Source organism: Rhinichthys klamathensis, unplaced genomic scaffold (assembly GCF_029890125.1).
Source record: "Rhinichthys klamathensis goyatoka isolate OS25496 unplaced genomic scaffold, OSU_Roscu_1.1 h1tg000240l_1, whole genome shotgun sequence".
Classification (NCBI taxonomy): domain Eukaryota; kingdom Metazoa; phylum Chordata; class Actinopteri; order Cypriniformes; family Leuciscidae; genus Rhinichthys; species Rhinichthys klamathensis.
Window position 1 is genome coordinate 1,964,854 of NW_026606762.1, and position 19,810 is coordinate 1,984,663.

Consider the following 19,810-nt stretch of genomic DNA (forward strand, 5'->3'; position numbering starts at 1 on the left):
AGAATGAACAGTTAGACTGAAAAGTGGGACAGTTAGACTGAACAGTGGGACAGTTAGAATGAACAGTTAGACTGAACAGTGGGACAGTTAGACTGAACAGTGGGACAGTTAGACAGTTAGACTGAACAGTGGACAGTTAGAATGAACAGTTACACTGAACAGTGGGACAGTTAGAATGAACAGTTAGACTGAACAGTGGGACAGTTAGAATGAACAGTTAGACTGAACAGTGGGACATTTAGACTGAACAGTGGGACAGTTAGAATGAACAGTTAGACTGAACCGATAGACTGAACAGTGGGACAGTTAGACTGAACAGTGGGACAGTTAGAATGATAAGTTAGACTGAACAGTGGGACAGTTAGACAGTTAGACTGAACGGTGGGACAGTTAGACTGAACAGTGGGACAGTTAGACAGTTAGACTGAACAGAGGACAGTTAGAATGAAGAGGGGGACAGTTAGACTGAACAGTGGGACAGTTAGATTGAACAGCTAGACTGAACAATGGGACAGTTAGACTGAACAATGGGACAGTTAGACTGAACATTCGGACAGTTAGACTGAACAGTGGGACAGTTAGAATGAACAGTGGGACAGTTCGACTGAAAAGTGGGACAGTTAGACAGTTAGACTGAACAGTGGGACAGTTAGAATGAACAGCTAGACTGAACAGTGGGACAGTTAGACTGAACAGTTAGACTGAACAATGGGACAGTTAGATTGAACAGCTAGACTGAACAGTGGGACAGTTAGACTGAACAGTGGGACAGTTAGATTGAACAGCTAAACTGAACAGTGGGACAGTTAGACTGAACAGTGGGACAGTTAGACTGAACAGCTAGACTGAACAGTGGGACAGTTAGACTGAACAGTTAGACTGAACAATGGGACAGTTAGATTGAACAGCTAGACTCAACAGTGGGACAGTTAGACTGAACAGTGGGCCAGTTAGATTGAACAGCTAAACTGAACAGTTGGACAGTTAGATTGAACAGCTAGACTGAACAGTGGGACAGTTAGATTGAACAGCTAGACTGAACAGTGGGACAGTTAGACTGAACAGTTAAGACTGAACAATGGGACAGTTAGATTGAACAGCTAGACTGAACAGTGGGACAGTTAGACTGAACAGTGGGACAGTTAGACAGTTAGACTGAACAGTGGAACAGTTAGAATGAACAGCTAGACTGAACAGTGGGACAGTTAGACTGAACAGTGGGACAGTTAGACTGAACAGTTAGACTGAACAATGGGACAGTTAGATTGAACAGCTAGACTGAACAGTGGACAGTTAGAATGAACAGGGGGACAGTTAGACTGAACAGTGGGACAGTTAGATTGAACAGCTAGACTGAACAATGGGACAGTTAGACTGAACAGTGGGACAGTTAGACTGAACAGTGGGACAGTTAGAATGAACAGTGGGACAGTTCGACTGAACAGTGGGACAGTTAGACAGTTAGACTGAACAGTGGGACAGTTAGAATGAACAGCTAGACTGAACAGTGGGACAGTTAGACTGAACAGTTAGACTGAACAATGGGACAGTTAGATTGAACAGCTAGACTGAACAGTGGGACAGTTAGACTGAACAGTGGGACAGTTAGATTGAACAGCTAGACTGAACAGTGGGACAGTTAGACTGAACAGTGGGACAGTTAGATTGAACAGCTAAACTGAACAGTTGGACAGTTAGATTGAACAGCTAAACTGAACAGTGGGACAGTTAGACTGAACAGTGGGACAGTTAGATTGAACAGCTAGACTGAACAGTGGGACAGTTAGACTGAACAGTGGGACAGTTAGATTGAACAGCTAGACTGAACAGTGGGACAGTAAGACTGAACAGTGGGACAGTTAGATTGAACAGCTAGACTGAACAGTGGGACAGTAAGACTGAACAGTGGGACATTTAGACTGAACAGTTAAGACTGAACAATGGGACAGTTAGATTGAACAGCTAGACTGAACAGTGGACAGTTAGAATGAACAGGGGGACAGTTAGACTGAACAGTGGGACAGTTAGATTGAACAGCTAGACTGAACAATGGGACAGTTAGACTGAACAGTGGGACAGTTAGACTGAACAGTGGGACAGTTAGAATGAACAGTGGGACAGTTCGACTGAACAGTGGGACAGTTAGACAGTTAGACTGAACAGTGGGACAGTTAGAATGAACAGCTAGACTGAACAGTGGGACAGTTAGACTGAACAGTTAGACTGAACAATGGGACAGTTAGATTGAACAGCTAGACTGAACAGTGGGACAGTTAGACTGAACAGTGGGACAGTTAGACTGAACAGTTAGACGGAACAATGGGACAGTTAGATTGAACAGCTAGACTGAACAGTGGACAGTTAGAATGAACAGGGGGACAGTTAGACTGAACAGTGGGACAGTTAGATTGAACAGCTAGACTGAACAATGGGACAGTTAGACTGAACAGTGGGACAGTTAGACTGAACAGTGGGACAGTTAGAATGAACAGTGGGACAGTTCGACTGAACAGTGGGACAGTTAGACAGTTAGACTGAACAGTGGGACAGTTCGACTGAACAGTGGGACAGTTAGACAGTTAGACTGAACAGTGGGACAGTTAGAATGAACAGCTAGACTGAACAGTGGGACAGTTAGACTGAACAGTTAGACTGAACAATGGGACAGTTAGATTGAACAGCTAGACTCAACAGTGGGACAGTTAGACTGAACAGTGGGACAGTTAGATTGAACAGCTAAACTGAACAGTTGGACAGTTAGATTGAACAGCTAGACTGAACAGTGGGACAGTTAGATTGAACAGCTAGACTGAACAGTGGGACAGTTTGACTGAACAGTGGGACAGTTAGACTGAACAGTTAAGACTGAACAATGGGACAGTTAGATTAAACAGCTAGACTGAACAGTGGGACAGTTAGACTGAACAGTGGGACAGTTAGACAGTTAGAATGAACAGCTAGACTGAACAGTGGGACAGTTAGACTGAACAGTGGGACAGTTAGACTGAACAGTTAGACTGAACAATGGGACAGTTAGATTGAACAGCTAGACTGAACAGTGGGACAGTTAGACTGAACAGTGGGACAGTTAGATTGAACAGCTAAACTGAACAGTGGGACAGTTAGACTGAACAGTGGGACAGTTAGATTGAACAGCTAGACTGAACAGTGGGACAGTTAGACTGAACAGTGGGACAGTTAGATTGAACAGCTAGACTGAACAGTGGGACAGTTAGACTGAACAGTGGGACAGTTAGATTGAACAGCTAGACTGAACAGTGGGACAGTTCGACTGAACAGTGGGACAGTTAGTTTGAACAGCTAGACTGAACAGTGGGACAGTTAGACTGAACAGTGGGACAGTTAGATTGAACAGCTAGACTGAACAGTGGGACAGTTAGACTGAATAGTTAAGACTGAACAATGGGACAGTTAGATTGAACAGCTAGACTGAACAGTGGGACAGTTAGACTGAACAGTCTAACTGTCCAATTATGGACAAAGAAAAGAAAGTGCAGATGAAGACAAAGAAGAAGAAGATGCAGAAGAACAAGAAGATGCAGATGAAGAAGAAAATGAAGCAGAAGAAGAAGAAGGTGGTGAAGAAAGTGTAGAAAAAGAAAGTGAAGAAGAATAAGAAGATGCAGAAAAAGAAAGTGAAGAAGAAGAAAGTATAACAAAAAGAGGTAGGTGAAGAAGCAGCAGCAGCAGAACAAGAATGTTTGATGTGCCTTACATGCACTGTAATACGAGGAATAGCTTTACTGGGACAATGGTAGCAAAACTTCTAGAGATACTCACTCTTGTGAGGATCCAGGCTGGCCCGTGGATATCATGCCCTGCCAAAACTAGAGAATAAGATAAATAAATAGACAACAAAACACAGGCTATCCACACGCACACACACCCTCTGTGCACTCTAGATACACGAGTTATCACATTGCCATTGAAAAACGAGGTGTACTATGTGCCATGCAGTCTAGTTATCTTGAGTGTGGCATTAGTGGGCTTATCTGATGAAGGCAGGTGATGGGCCAGAGCTCTGAGGGTGTGTAATGGGATTGGACCCGGTGGCCAGCCGTGTGGCTGAAGTAAGTGTACTGATAGGTGGGTGCCAGAGGGCGGTCTTACCCCTGCTGCTCCGGGGAAGGCAGGACGCGGGATGCCCGGAAGACCCAGTTTGTTGTGGATGGCTGTTGCAGAGACGATCTGAGCCGAGGACATGGAGGCCATACTCTGAAGAGCTTTGTCCTTCACGCTCTGATCCTTTAATAGCATTTACAAAAGAAATGAAAACTCATAAACGGAAGGACACGGTGAGCTAGGGGTTAAACTGTTTCTGCAAAAAAACACGGTTCATTACACACGTTTGTACCACGATTCATCTCATGTCTTTCAAGTCTGAGAGACTGAGACCGGTGTAAATGCTTGCTTCTTGAATTGTTTTTCTAATTTATGACAAATAAATGTTCCTGATAACATTTTCCAAATAAGATTTTTTATGTTTTTGAAAGTTTCTTATGCTCACCAAGGCTGCATTCATATGATCCAAAAAAACTGTAAAACAGTAATACCGTGAAATTGTATTACAATTTAAAAGAACTGTTTTCAATTTGAATATAATTTAAATGTAATATATTCCTGTGATGGCAAAGCTGAATTTTCAGCAGCATAATAGTCAGAAATGTTTCTTGAGCAGCAAATCATCAAATTAGAATGATTTCTGAAGGATCATGTGACCCTGAAGACTGGAGTAATGATGTTGAAAATTCAGCTTTACAGGGAATAAATTACATTAAAACATTAAAGTAGAAAACAGTTCTTTTAAATTGTAATAATATGCCCCAATATTACTGATTTAACTGTATTTTTGAACAGACAAACCAATATAAGAGACTTCTTTGAAACACATTTTAAAAAATCATAATTATTCCAAACTTTTGACCGGTACTGAAAGTACAAATTATCGGCCTAACAATTGGAGTGAAAATTTAATTGAAAAATAAAATGCAATATATATATTTTTTTACTTTCCACTTAAATTGTTAGGTTAATAATATGAAAATTTTGTAATAAATTAGAACATGCAATAAAACTGTGAATCCAATACAGTGATGTTCACTGCGATAACAGGTCATCCTGCAATAATGACACTGAGAGTGAATATTTGTGATGGTAACTAATTATCACAAACAATACAAGAGTTCAAATATTTCTATATTTACTGGATAAAAACTGTGACCACAGAACCGTGGTACAAACCGAACCGTGAGACATTGGAAACCATCACCCCCACTACAGTGAACACAGACCATGGGAATATAAAGCAGCCCACGCGCTCACACACAGATCCACAGATAAGAAAGCATGTTAAAAGATTCTTCAGAGCTATAAAGCCGTTGATTTCAGGAAGTCTGAAAAGAGCGAAAGCCTCCAGCGCAGAGAACGGGAGATTATAATGTTTAATATCGAGCGCAGAGTGAATGAGAAGTGAATTTAATGTTATATATTATCTTGCAGCTCCTACATTTCTAATAAACTGCATTGTGTCAGTCGGGAACAAGGTTAAAGTAATGCTAACTTTCTTCTTTTTTTTTTTGCTGTGTGTAATGTTCTCATTTTAAAAGCTCCAATCAAGGTCACCAAACGGAGCTGAAACAGTACAGATGAACGCATTAGAGAAAAGTGCCTGAAGGACATCACTTTCTCCTTTACACATCCTCCTTGTTATTTTCACAAGGAGGCTAAAGACGATTTCTGAATATAGAGTTTAAATTACTCAAGGAATGTCTGTGCATAGACACATTTCTAAAACTGTTAATTTAATTAACAAAGCTAAAGTGTGTTTGTCTAATTTCTACAAAGGCAAACATTCCACGTGCTTATTGTATAGTGTGCATGGCCATATCAGGATGGAAGTCTGATATAGCCAGTGAATGGAGCAGAACTGCATTGAAAAGAGTGAAAAGTGGGCATAAGCGGAGGATGAACATGCTGGGAGTCACGGCTCACGTACGAGAGAGTTAGAGCTGGCTTAGAGAGAGGCGGAGAGACTCAGAGCAGGAGTTTAGCAGCTGCTATACAGTGACGGCGACACATTGATGCACAGTCAAGAGCACTGAGGACTCGTACTTACCATGCTTGTCACCTAAATGCAAACAAACAAGGTTACATTGTCAATTTCCAATTTGCACTCTTGAGCAAGTTAATTCAAACAATGTATGAGTGTGCTGAGAGACTTGTGACAAGTTCACAGATTTATAGATCCGATTCACAAATTAATTCCTGCTGAAAGACCAGCATGAAATGTGTTTTGGGTGTCAGGCTTCTTAAGTAGTTTAATATGGTTAGACAGATTCCACCAAGCTTCACCAGCTAACACCGTGTTCACACCAGCCTCGTATAGCATGCCGCGACACGCAAATCTAGGCTGCTTCAAATAAAATCAACCGAGCTGCATAATTTTGACATGGTGCATTATGGTCATTTTATTCCTCCTTTCCGTCTAAAATGGAATGATTTTATTTACAAATATCATATCATGAATTGACGACTATTTTCTGTCATGACAACTCTCTGAGAGATTTGCATGGTACTAGAGATTGGTTAATGTATTTGGTCTTGGCGGAATAGATCTGCTACGCTGCTGCTGCTGTACCGAGACTTGCTACTGCCAATACACACACAGACATTGCTGTGAGCATGTAAGGCTATGTTTACACGGAAACGATCTGAAGAGAAAACGTAAAAGTGGCGTGGCGTTATCACTTTTTATTCTACGTTTAGACGAGCGTTATGGGTGGGAAATCCGCGTGCATATGGTGACGCAAAAGTGTGTGAAATTCGATGTAGTAAAGTCTGCGCGCCTGCGTACAACCTTCACTGTCTAGCAGACTTTTGCGTTTTTACCCTTTAGACGGGAACGCGACGGGGGAGCGTTTTTAAGATTTCCACTCTGGAGGGTGGTTTCACTTTTTTGCGTTTTTAAAGGGTAACTAAACACTAAACCAACTTTTTTTAATTAATGATCTGTAAGACTGGGGCTTTATTAATGCTGTTCATTGATTCGAGTAACTTTTTTGACATTTGGGTATAAAGTGTTTTAATTCTACAATATATGGTGTAAAAACGTCTGAGTGCTGCCCTCTTCAGGTTGAACGGTGGCTACTGCACTTGAATTTTCCTATTGGATGTTTGCGGTAGTTTGTGACGGTAGCGGTGAGAGCTGACGTAAGCAGGTTTCAGCTTACCACGCCCTTGGTACGAGCTACCACGCCCATGGCAGTATAAAAACATCTTGTTTCGTCAAAACCACTGTAGCGAGTCAGGAGTTGGGATTGCGAGTATTGAAAACGATCAGGATAGAGTATCCGTTCATCCCCTCTATCTCCGCTGGGCTCCGCCCACTTTTCCAGCATTTTTCAAATATTGCCAGTGGGTGGAGTCAGGCTCTGACCAGGGGTTTAGTTACCCTTTACGCGCCAAAAACACCGTCGCCATGTAAACGAAAATAAAATATTTTTACGTTTTCAATCGGGAGCGTTCTCGTGTAAACAGGGCCTAAGACATGCTTCTGCTGCTGCACATGTGACATACATGAAATAACCCCCATAGCAGATCTATACAGGTGGAGCTGGGGAAGGTGGAGGGTTTCAGAAAACTGCAGACTGCTAACAGCAATGTTGAATGTTGAGTCGCAGCTCATTGGCCGCTGATGCAACAGCAACCAATCAGCTGTTCAATGTTGATAATGATTTGATCGCTACCAAATGAGTTAAAGACCCATCAGCCTGCGCCATCTAGAGTTTCATCTCAGAACGAGGTATTCACTATATACTTAAACTTTTGACTGTTGCTTGTGACCACTTCTATATGAATTTTTAACATTATGAAAATTGTTTCGCTAACCTCAACAGTTTGTCTCCTTGCGCATGTATTTTTGATAAAATGAAGTAGGAAACAAATAAACCAATTTTATTTAAAAGTCTCAAGTTTCCCAAAAGTATCGTTAGCCAACTATGGTTGCATATTCAATCGTTATTCAACAATTCCGAAACCACAGTTCCAACGAACATATATACATGAACAGCTCTCGTCCTGCGCTTAGAAGCATCTAGTTTCTTGTTGTTAAGACATGCAGACTTACATAGTTCATGCTTTTGGGCACAATAAGCAAGCTAACATGAGGTACATTGCATATTTTTCAATCAATTTATATATATATTAGCGTGTCAATAATCAGTGGCGTTCATGTGTGTGACGTAAGAGGGATCTCACAATGAATCAATAAAGCAAAATGACAGGAATCAAAAATAGTGAAGTGTATGTCAATTAAATACTGCATGTTAACATGATTAAAAACAAATGGTTTTTTTGTTGTTTGTTTAAGGTGGGCCCAAATCCATTACATTTTTAAAACAGCAATATCCTATACTAAACCTAAACTAATCTTGACAAACTATATATCATTTGAAACCTTACAATCTCTAGTTTCCATATTTGGTGATTGATTTTCAAAATGAATTACATAGGAGCCATAATTTATCAATTTGCAACAAGAATATTTTCATACTCCTAAGGCGCGTTTAGACCTTTATTTTGAAATAGTGATGAACATGAAAAATCATGAAAGAAGGGTAGAAACCTCAGTTTGTTTTCATGCCAAGAGTTCAAAAGATAGCATCCATTCAATTATTTTAGAAAAAAAGGTCTGAAAATTGTTTAAATATAAAGAAAAAAATTATAGATTCACCATTTGTGATGTGGCAGGAAGCTATAACGCACATACTTGTTCTTTTTGTGTTTCTTAGAGGTTGAATTCATATCAAAATCTGCCAAACTTCTCATATTACTTCTGAATAGGATGTCTACTTCATAAATTGTTTGAAAATTGTGGAAATAATGGTTCGGATCACTCAAAACACGTATGGAAATTGAGGCGCCCTTATATGGGCAGTAATGGAGTCTGGTTGTCATCTAGTGAAAAAGTTTGGTACTGCGCCCAAACAAAATCTTAATGAAAGCTAATTTTTTGAGATATCAACCTAAAATTAGAAACACAACTTGTTCAGATTTTTGACTTTGATTTTTTTTTTGCAGTTTTAGATTTTTTTTACATTGTACATTTTCATAAACTCAAACTTCTATAACTTTTTTTCTGTTTCACTTTCTTAATTTATTTCACTTCTACAAAAATCTGCCAAATGTCTTCTTTAAAACGAGACCAATCTTACGTCTATATTCCAAAGCATTCTTGAATTACAACCTTTTAAGTTTGAAATGTGCATTTTCATGTATATTCAAAAAAAGAGGGGTGACACTTAAAGGGTTAAATTAACTATAATATGACATTATCACTACACCATCTGTGCATTATGTTATTAACGACAGTTATATATTGTTGAACCAACTTGGCTCAAACGACAGAGGTGCAACCATGTTACTACAGTTTTGGGAAACAGTCGTGAGCTATATTTAATTTCTCTAATGATGCATCATACTATAATGGTAGTTAAGCAGCGAGTTGAACAACGCGATTGAAGTCGCCATCAGCTGGTGAACAGGGTGCTGACCAGTATAGAACTAGTTCTAACCATCATAAACTACAATTGAAACCGATGCTGGTCTAAGCTGGTCTTTTCATCAGGGATATAACACAATGACTGAATAAATCATTTTTATTTTATAAATGTGATTTTAGTGATATCCTCCCCATGATATGCTAAGCCCTCTGGAGTCACACTGCACATGCTAATAGTAAAACCAAGATTAAGGAGTCAGTGTGAGTGCTGGTCAAGCAGATGAACTGCAGAAAGCATCTTTAGGGAAGATTTATAGCTGATAATATGGCAGTTTGAGATTACTGTGGCTAGGGTTTCATTACAGACCAGCTCAAAGAGGGGCACCATAATGACAGTCATTTTAGTCAACATGTCTCAGATAAGAGCACACTGGGCAGGTTTACTATAATGCTACGCTGCAAATGGCAGGAGGGAGCTCAAATTCTTCCCCGCTCCTGATTTCTAATTTGCTTTAGATGAGAGTAGACAGAGACCCATACAAAAGCTGGCTGTTTTTACTCAGGCAGCCGCCAGTGTCCCTGAAAGACCAGCCATTCATGGCGGAAATGCACACAGACGCTCCACTAGGCACACACACACATACACTGGGGGAGTCATTAATCTATCTGAGTAAACTGGGAACTGTGGAAAAGTGTGCTGGTCAAAAGGAGTTAGTCATCACCTCACAAAAAGAAAGAGAACGAAACAGAAGGAGATCGAGAAGTCAGACCAACCTCAAGGTCTTTTCAGTAAACACAGACATTAGGAAATGACCCTTGCAGATGTATCTTAAATGACAGGTCAATTTATTATCAGATTATCCCTTCCACAAAAGGCCCCTTTTTTTGTAAGCCGCAGCCTTTGTGGATGAGATGCATTTGATGTAAGGTGATTATATGCAGCACACTTTGCTGTTTATATGGCTGAATCACACAGGGGGGGTGTTTGGAAATGGTAGGAGAGAATGTGGTGGTGGTGGGGGGGATGATTTCAGTAGTTTCATTAATGCAGCATGAGGAAAGCGTTTGACGGCCAGTGGGTTATTGAAAAAAAAAAAAGCCAAGAGAAAGAGCGAGAAGAGAGGGGAACGCCACAAAAAGCATCTGAGCGACGGCCCTAATGGGGCTCTTTGGGCCAGACTTCTTGTGCAGAGCGTTTGGGAAGAACAGATGACCTCATTAAACTTCAGAAGAGATAAAGGCAAAAGCAGCGCTGGTTTTACTCTAGACTGTGCTCTTCCTGTAGTCATGTGGCCGCTCGTGTTGTTTAAGCAGTGACCAGAATCCAGCTGAACTCTGACCTCCAGCTCTCAGCCACTCTCACCAGCTGAAGCGAACTGCCAGCATGAGACACTCCACACACGACACACACACACACATGCAAACACAACACAAGAGAAATGCATTCATGCGACCAGCGAAGTGCATTGTGCTTTTGAGGCTTTGTTTTGTCATATAATGGTTCTCAAATGTGTACCTCTTTAAAGCAGTTCTTTTTCTCATTCTAGTTTAATTTGCAGAGGCAACTATAAGCCATTCGAAGGTTGATGTCCGGAAAATGTAAACACTGTGACTGTGTCACTATCATTGACAGTAACACTGACTCAACCAATGGTGTTAGTTCGGAGGCAGGGCTAAATGTTTGCCTGACCAATGGCAGACAGCGGGACTGTTTTGGAAATCTTAGGAACCTAAAGGCTCGTACACACCGGGACGAATATCGGCTCGCGTTATTCGTCAGCGTTTTTCAACGCGTTTTTTGTGTTCACACCCAAGCGATTTTCGCTGACGATTAACCGAGTGAACATGCAAATTCATTCCCTGACATTAGATGGCGCTTAATGTAAAACAGAAATAGTCCTATTATATTTTGTAGTCGCTGTCGCGTTTGCCATATAGTTCTTTATGTTCCGACACCAACGAGACCAGCAGCAGCTCTACATTCATCTTGCCTTGCATCTTCTAGGGCTGCACGATTAATCGAATTTTAATCACGATCACGATTTTGGCTTCCCACGATCAAATTCGCGTGATCGAGCGATATTTTAAATGCGTCATTCAGTTCACAGAAAGCTTTTTTTTTGCCAATCTAGCGCACCGTAAACCAGTGTCTGATCACGTGCCTCCATGAGCCCAGGTGCGCGAGAGAGACCTACGGTCTGCGTGCGAGCGACAGTGCACGAGAGAGACCGCGAGTGTGTCTGCGTGCGAGCAACAGCGCGCGCCTACCGATTGTGTCGCGCGCGAGAGAGACTGAGTGACAGTGCGCGTGAGAGACCGAGTGTGAGCATTAGTAAATTGCATTAGTAAATTGGTACATACTACATATATATATTTACTATTTATACCATGGTCTGGGTGAATACTCGATTCTGATTGGCTGCAGGGTGTCCGTTAAAAAGTGATAGAGGACACCTAAAGTAGTTCTGGTGAAACTGCCTGTTTACCATTCGAAATTAATAAATAAATGCGCTGCCTACAACAGCTGTGTAAGTAACCATAGCAACAGGCAGTCAACGTTAGTTAGATATTACATAGCCTACTACAATGAGCGACTTCGTTCGTTATTTCATCTTCAGTCTCTCACGGACTGACGGAGCCCAGTAAGCCCGCAGACTGCTCTCGCATCGATGGCCTGTCACCGACTTTATTTGACGGCTCTCCAGTCCAGCATCGGAGAGTCGACCTACAGCGGTGCTTCGGAGGCTGTGGTTAGTGTAGACTAGTGTAACACAAAGTGTTTTATGTGCAATAAAAAAATAACTATGCCTACCTTTGTGTTTCATGAAAAAAAAAAATGCATTTTTGAACCTGAAGGGTTCTACGAGCTGAGCGGACTATAAATATCTCAAGTTGCTAAATAAATCGTCAGGCAAGTTATTATTTAAAAAAACTAGATTTAGCCTAATTAAAATATAAACTAATGTTTTAAAAATGTTTTATTTGGCAAGTGACCATGGTATAAGCGGGTTAATGCCCTTCGAGGTGACCGTTGTCAGGTTTTAATGGACTTCGGCGGAGGCAACCGTCCTCCGCTGCGCGTCGGCCGGTTTACACCTCGCCGTCGTCCATTAAAACCTGACAACGGTCACCTCGTCGGGCATTAACCCTTACATAAGAGGCATGGAAGTTCGATTAATGGACTCCAATAATCAGTCCTACAAACGTCTTGTTTTGACCTATTGTTTAACAAATAGAAATAATTTGAGCACATAAACTTTCACATGGAGAATTAAATAGATTAAATTTATGCAGTAAGACTTCACAACTAATCACTGACACTGTAGGCCTACCACAACATTTTACATTTATTAAGCGTCAAATAACAATGACTCTGAATTTCATCCATTAATCGAACTTCCACAGTGCAGTTCTGCCTTGAAATGTTCTCATTTGGTTACATTCTGTTATGGAATATTTGTTTTTTTATTGATTGTATATTTTGCGTGTTTTATTCACATCCATTATGCAGGTACAATGCAAGTTTATATTTTGCTTCCTAAAATAGATTTACACAATGTAAAATGTAAAATAGTGCCCTGTTGAAGTTTTGCTACATTTTCTTTATTGTTTTCTTTATTCTTTAAGGAGATGCACTGAATTTTGGTGAATAAGAGGACCTATTTTATTTAGATACACATACATTAGCAGAAATGTAGCACAATATGGATGTGAAAGCAGTTATAATTAGCCTATGTGGCAATAAAATTTGTTTTGGTTAAAATCAACAAATAATCGTGATAATTAATCGTGATCGCAATATTGATCAAAATAATCGTGATTATCATTTTGGCCCAAATCGTGCAGCCCTAGCATCTTCCTCGTCTTATTTCTTCCCGGCAGTGTAGACCATAGATATCCATAATAAAGGCCATTGGCCAGCAGCGCGGACGAGACATCTAGCCTTTATTATGGATATCTATGGTGTGTAGACGCTACTTGGCGTATATCTTCTTCGCCGTTACGTTTGTGTGCTCGGCAAGACCGTTTTGTGTTTGAGCGCCCCCAAGTTGTGTTTTACTGTAACTTCAGAAGCTCCAGACACGTGAGCAAAGGCGCCAATCTCATTGGTCGGATAGTTTTTGACGCGGCGCGTCAAACCAAAAAAACGAACCCGAGGCGTTTTTTTTAAAATAACGTTTTTATGCGTGGCGTTTTTCGTGTCGGTGTGCACACTCACATTGGCACCCTTTGTTTAGTCACGAGGCGTTAAACGTCGGCGAATAACGCGCGCGAAATTCGTCCCGGTGTGAACAGGCCTTAAGGGTGCGTTTACACGACAACAATGTAGTGAAAACTGAAAAGTTTTGCCTTGCAGATGACATCGTCGTCAAAACGGTCCCCGTTCATACACATCTGTGAAAACTGTTAAAAACGCTGTATTCTGCTGTCAGGCCAGTAGGTGGCGATGTCACTTAGTAAAGAAACTCTATGCGCCTATAGACTGAACACGTAATGCTCATGACGTCACCGTTTTCACGAAATCACGTTTTTGCAGTTTACACGGAGGAGATAATGGTGTTGTTTTCGAAAACTTGCGTTTTTGCGTTTTCAGGCACCCAAAACGCCGTTGTCGTGTAAATGAACGGCCAAAATGCATAAAAAGTTTTCCGCTTCGAGTTGAAAACAGCCCCTTAGATTATTTTCTTTTTCTTTTGTGACACTAGCAGCACAGATTACAAACTTCACTTTCATATTATTAAACGTTTATATTGTAGTCGGACACAAATTAGAGATGTTAACAATTCAGTAACCTTAATGTAAATAATATCCGGACTGTTTAGTAAAAAAAAAAAAAACATGCACAGATAATCAGAGTTTTTTATATATGCGTTTATCATAATGCATGTGGAGCTCTTATAATGTAATAAATGCTTATTTATCCAAAAAAATATCCATTTTGTCATTTTATAACCTACCATAAATTCATTTATAATTGAATATATTTTATAGAATATTTACCACTAAGATGGAACCTAAAGATTTAGTTTGTGAACTTCTAAAAATACTGTCCCCAAAATTACAGGGATAGAAAACTGGGATTTACAAAACCTCAGTTCCAAGCCAGTGAGCAGCACAATTTGCTGCATTATGGAACAAACTTAATAGTTGCCTTTTCTCTCCAGAGCTATCGAATTTCACATCCATATTAATTTCCAAAGCATATGCCTCTTTTCAGGTTTGCGGCATGTGCCAACCGTCACTGCACCCCTGCTATATTTAACCAGGAGTCGGCGTGGGACCTCAGAGCACACGCACTTCGTGGTCAGCGAAACACAGAGGAGAAGACGGCCACTGATGAGCGTGAAAGGAGGAATGCACATCGGGGACGGAGTACAGGCGTTGAATTATGTATGTTAAACAGGCCGTCACATGCGAGGGATCTAGGTTACAGGAATTAGAGCAACGAGGCATTCACAGGAAACAGGAAGTGAGACGCATGGCAACCACAAGCCCAAAAGCAGAAAAGCGCATACCTTTAGCTTGGAATGAAATTCACGAGATTTCCTTCTGGCAAGAACCTGAATGTGACTAGACACCTGCGGGGTAGGGGAGGGGAGGAAAACAAAGGAACAGCCTGTAACCATGGCGATGAAAAGCCCCCCTGCAACTGGGCAGAGCCAGACGTACCTTGATGGCAGCTTGGATTTCTCGAACTTTCTTTCTTGCTAAGACCTGTATGTGACTAGACACCTCCGTTTTTCAAAACAAAACGAGAAAAGCAAAAAAGAAAAGAAAGCAATCAAGAATTACAGACATTTTGAACAAGTCAAACATTTGAGGACCGCACCGGCCCGCTCACCTCCTCATTTAAGTGAGCTGATTAAGGAGTATGCAGGCTTCTTAAGCACATTAAGACAGAGCAGATGTGATCTTCTGTGTGCAGAATGAGAATGGCCACGTCTAGTATTCTTCGGGGAGGATAAAGCGAGGGCCCCGGGGCCCTTTAACCGCTGCTCTGCATATTCCACCAAGTCAGAGTTCTGTTTGTGAATTATGCACTAACGGTGTATTAATAGTGATGTGAGGTGGGAGGTTGTGTGATGTCGTAATGAGGCTCGGCTCCGAGGGGTTACGTGGAGAGCGTTCCTCGTCTTAATCAGGCCAATCACGCACAAGTGGCTTTTGAGCGGGACGCGGAGTATTAATGAGGTCGACGGTCTCCGGAGGCCCGCCGCTCTCAACTCTCACGGCAAAGTCACATTTACACATATCTCAGCAGCACAAGTGCTCCTTTGACCTTTCCAAATTAATTACAACAATCACTTCAATGGTTCAGGCTTTGCCAAATGAAATTACAATGGGATCGTTGTGATGTTTCAGCGTTCGGGTCGATTTCTGGGCTTTTCACTTTGCTGCGAATTTTTTTTTTTTTGAAGTGTCAACCAGATTTTTTAGGATATTGTCCGCATAGGTTTGTGCCATTTCTTCCATTATGAATCGTTAGAAAATCGCTTTATGTAAATGCATGTTCTGGGTTAAACACAATGTTAGGTCTGTCAACACAATTTGGGGCATGCTGCCGATTTTGGGTCATTCCTGGTATGCGGTGACTTTTCCTGTCCCAATGATTTATTTACTCATATTTTCTCTAAAATGAGTCACATATTTATAGTAAATGGCTTAAATTGTAGATTTAAGTATTCTTTACCATTTAAACAGAGATAATAGACATTAAAAATACTATTTTGTATTTTACACAATTTTAATTGATGTATGCATTCAATTATATCATGTCCTCAGTGCACAGTTATCAACTTCTGCAATAAATATAAACTATGAAATGACAAAAACCTCAAAATATTTTTTTATTATGTTATAGACTAGGCTAAACTGCCTCTAGTCATACATATAAATCATGTGAAAATATAGGTCTTTTTCTTAAAATTGTCTTCAATTACTGCGTCCCTGAAGTAGTCTTCCACCCTGTTAGTATGTACTTTTTTGCCTTCCAAATCCGACTGCAATTTCATTGAGACCATTTTCAAGAAGTGACTTAATTTCTTTTACCTGCTGGATTTCAACTGTACAAACTGAAGTAAGCTTCAACTCTCACTCCTAACTTTTTTTTTAGTTTTTGAAATGTTATCCTGCTTGTCCCACCCTTAAAGTTCCACCCTGTTGGGCTATGTTATGGAGAATGTTTGTCCTATCAAAAAAAATTAAAAACAAATCTGACAGTTATAAAAGTTATATTTATCTGTAGAAGGTTAGCTAGCTAAATGTTGATCACTCAAAGAGCTATGGCTAATTTAGCTCAAAATTGTCCACCCTGTTAGATTCCACCCTGTTAGGTCTATAAACCTAACAGGGTGGAATGTGAAACATATTCTATTCATCAAAAATTGTTTTGCTTGTTTCAAGAAGACATATACTATCCAAGAAAAGCTCATTATTGTTTAACATTTGCATTATTAACATGTTGCGATAACTATGTATATGTCCCTAACAGGGTGGAATATTTTCATGGACCGTGTCTGAACAAACTACCCATAATTATTATTATAGAGTCCCTGAGCTTGACCAATATGTATTCCTTTTAGTTAAACATGTCACTATTTTGGTAGAATGCTAAAAACATGAAAATCATGTTCTTTTTTTTTCAACACTTATGAAGCCAAAATGTCACCGCATACCAGGAATGACCCTATTACAATTCAGCCCTCAGTTAATAAATCCAAATGTAAAAAGTGTTCACTTCACTTTGCACTTTTCAAACTACTAATTGTAGGAAATGGGCTAGACCAGGTGTACAGGATGGTCACTTATATGACTTAAATGACTTAAAACTTGATAACTTGGTCTCCTTTGGTCACTTTAAGAGGCTAGTAAAGTATCGGGAAGCAGGCACAATGGGCACCTGTCCCTGCTTCCCAAATTAGGATAAGTCAATTGTATTGTAATTTGTTACATTGTATTTCTGACTGTTGTAAGGCCAATGTATTTTTAAGCGTGGCTGATTCATTGCATTGTTAATGTATTATGTCTTGTATGTTTATTGTATTTATTATATTTTGTATTTTATGAGGAACTTTTATTGCGGCCTTCTTGGCCAGGGCTCCTTCGTAAAAGAGACTTGTTCTCAAAGGATTTCCCTGGTTAAATAAGGGTTAAATAATAAATAAAATTATAGACAATGGTCATTATTCTAATATATTAGGCTAAAGCCCCCGACATACTTCAAGCGAAATCAAAGACCGAACTGATGTGACGTCATTTCGAACAAAATCAGGCCCGAAGTTAGTTTGGAGTTGGAAACAGCATGTCAAAGAGAACTTTCTGAAATAAGTAGTATGAATGTAGTTAACTAATGTTAACAAATGGAACATGATTGTAAATTAATACCAATATTTGATTGCTGAATGCAGTAACTGACCAATCAGAATCATTTATTTTAGCGAGTTATATGAGTGAATTTATCAAACAACATCATTCAGTGCAATGTAAGGGTTTGGGTGGATAGGGAACTAGGCAACTGTTTAATTATATTATTTAACAGTCTTAAAACAGTGTGATAATGGTAAGAGATATTCTGCTGCTGTAGTGGTTTACTGTAAACACTTTTCTTGTTTGTTTTAACCAACTGATGGATCAGAGAGCGGCCTAGACACTATATAACCTGGAATATTGACATATCTCATTTAAAACAAGAGGATGTCGTGTATCATGTTCCCTGTCTGCTGTATCTGATAAGAGCTTTGAGACATGGCCCACTGAAGCTGCACCAACACATACAGATCACCATTACACTACAATCAAATGGAGAAACAGATTCATGGATTTAAACAGACATTTCAGTTCTGAACAGGTCATCATTCAAATTGTGTTAGCTAATGTGTGAGTGAATGTGTCTTGATAATAGCTGTAGTTCTGTGGCGTGTTCTCATACAGCTGAATGAAACATCTGCCGGCTGAGGCCAGCGTTCAGGGTCCGTCTCTTCTACAATCGCATTAGCGTTCTTGCGCCCAGCCTGATCGTGCTGCAAAGCTCCATGCTTCTTCACGAGTGGCTATGTGTGTGTGTTCGTGCGGGTGTGTGTGTGTGTGTGCGCGCGTGCATGGGGGTACAACCTTATGTATGTGTGTGAGAGTAGGGGTGGGCAATAAAGAAACACTTCAACCTAGATGCTAGGTGTCCCTCAAATGCCTGTTTCACTCCACAAGCCAAAGCAGCACATATTTTGACAGTGTTCTGAAAAGTGTTTTTCATTACACAATCACAAAATGTGATCACACGAAATACTTGTGCAAACTATCCATTCATTGTTTGAAAAGCACATCTTGGCTTTACAAGGCACACATAATTTCTATTCAGTGAATCTTACTGAAATCTTTCAATAGTTCACAGCTACAGTTTGGCATTTTGGTTCAAGTTGTCAATTGTAGAATATTTTTATTTGCTTTTATATATGAATTAACATAGTAATATATTTATTTTAGTGCTGTCGATATATATATATAAAAAAAGTAATTAATTGCACATTTTTCTGAAATTAATTGTGATTAATCGCACCTAGCATTAAAGTGTTTAATATATTTTTATATTGCACTAATAATTTCCCATTTAAACTCCAAATTAATGTAGAAACAACATAAAGAGAGTAGCCTATATTTTAAATATTTGTTTAATGGCATCTTTTTATGAATGAAAGACATCACTGATACCAATGTCTCTATGAAATTGATTTTTTCTTCTCAATTTTAGCCATTAATTATAGCCATTCAGCATTACAGTATAATTGAAAGCTATAATTTCACAGTTATTAGGGTTTATACAACTTTTCATTCATGTGAACTTTAAACAATCTTCACATAAACCTATTATAATAATAAATGTCACATTTACCTGTGCCTTTCAATATATCAGGACTCAATTTTTTTCTATTTCTATTTTTCTGTTGGCCCAGTCAGAGCCGTTCAGATTTGTATATGCCTTGTCAAAATGCACAAAAAAGTTATTATTTTCATGTTTTTTGACCCATGTAAACAGTGCTTTAAGATTTTTAGGTAGGTCTAACAGGTATAGCCTACAGAAACTGAATAAAGTTATCAAAATTATTAATTCTTATTAAAGCTACAAAAGTTATCCAATCAAGAGCAGTGAGTGTTTTCCTCTTTTTCTTTGATTATCATTAATGACAGACAGCAGCAGGTTTATTAGGCTGCTGTCACTTTAAGAGCTGAAGCACATGACGCGGATCTGACACGCGTCCCATTTTCTCACAACTCTACGTTAATTTAAGACTTCAT

At 39.7% G+C, this 19,810-nt stretch overlaps 1 protein-coding gene across 7 annotated transcripts in view; it reads right to left on the reverse strand.

Annotated features, from left to right (window-relative positions):
- Nucleotides 1-19,810, reverse strand: part of tead1b (TEA domain family member 1b) — an 84,784-nt gene that overhangs the window by 7,657 nt on the left and 57,317 nt on the right. Inside the window, exons 5-9 of one of the 7 annotated variants that reach the window (XM_056265795.1) lie at nucleotides 15,191-15,253; nucleotides 15,037-15,099; nucleotides 6,137-6,148; nucleotides 4,132-4,266; nucleotides 3,802-3,848 (exon numbers count right to left, since the gene is read on the reverse strand). In XM_056265795.1, the coding sequence (XP_056121770.1) occupies nucleotides 3,802-3,848; nucleotides 4,132-4,266; nucleotides 6,137-6,148; nucleotides 15,037-15,099; nucleotides 15,191-15,253 (320 nt within the window). Of the gene's footprint in view, nucleotides 1-3,801; nucleotides 3,849-4,131; nucleotides 4,267-6,136; nucleotides 6,149-15,036; nucleotides 15,254-19,810 lie in introns of all 7 variants that reach the window. The other 6 variants (XM_056265797.1, XM_056265798.1, XM_056265796.1 and 3 more) reach the window with 6 other exon arrangements.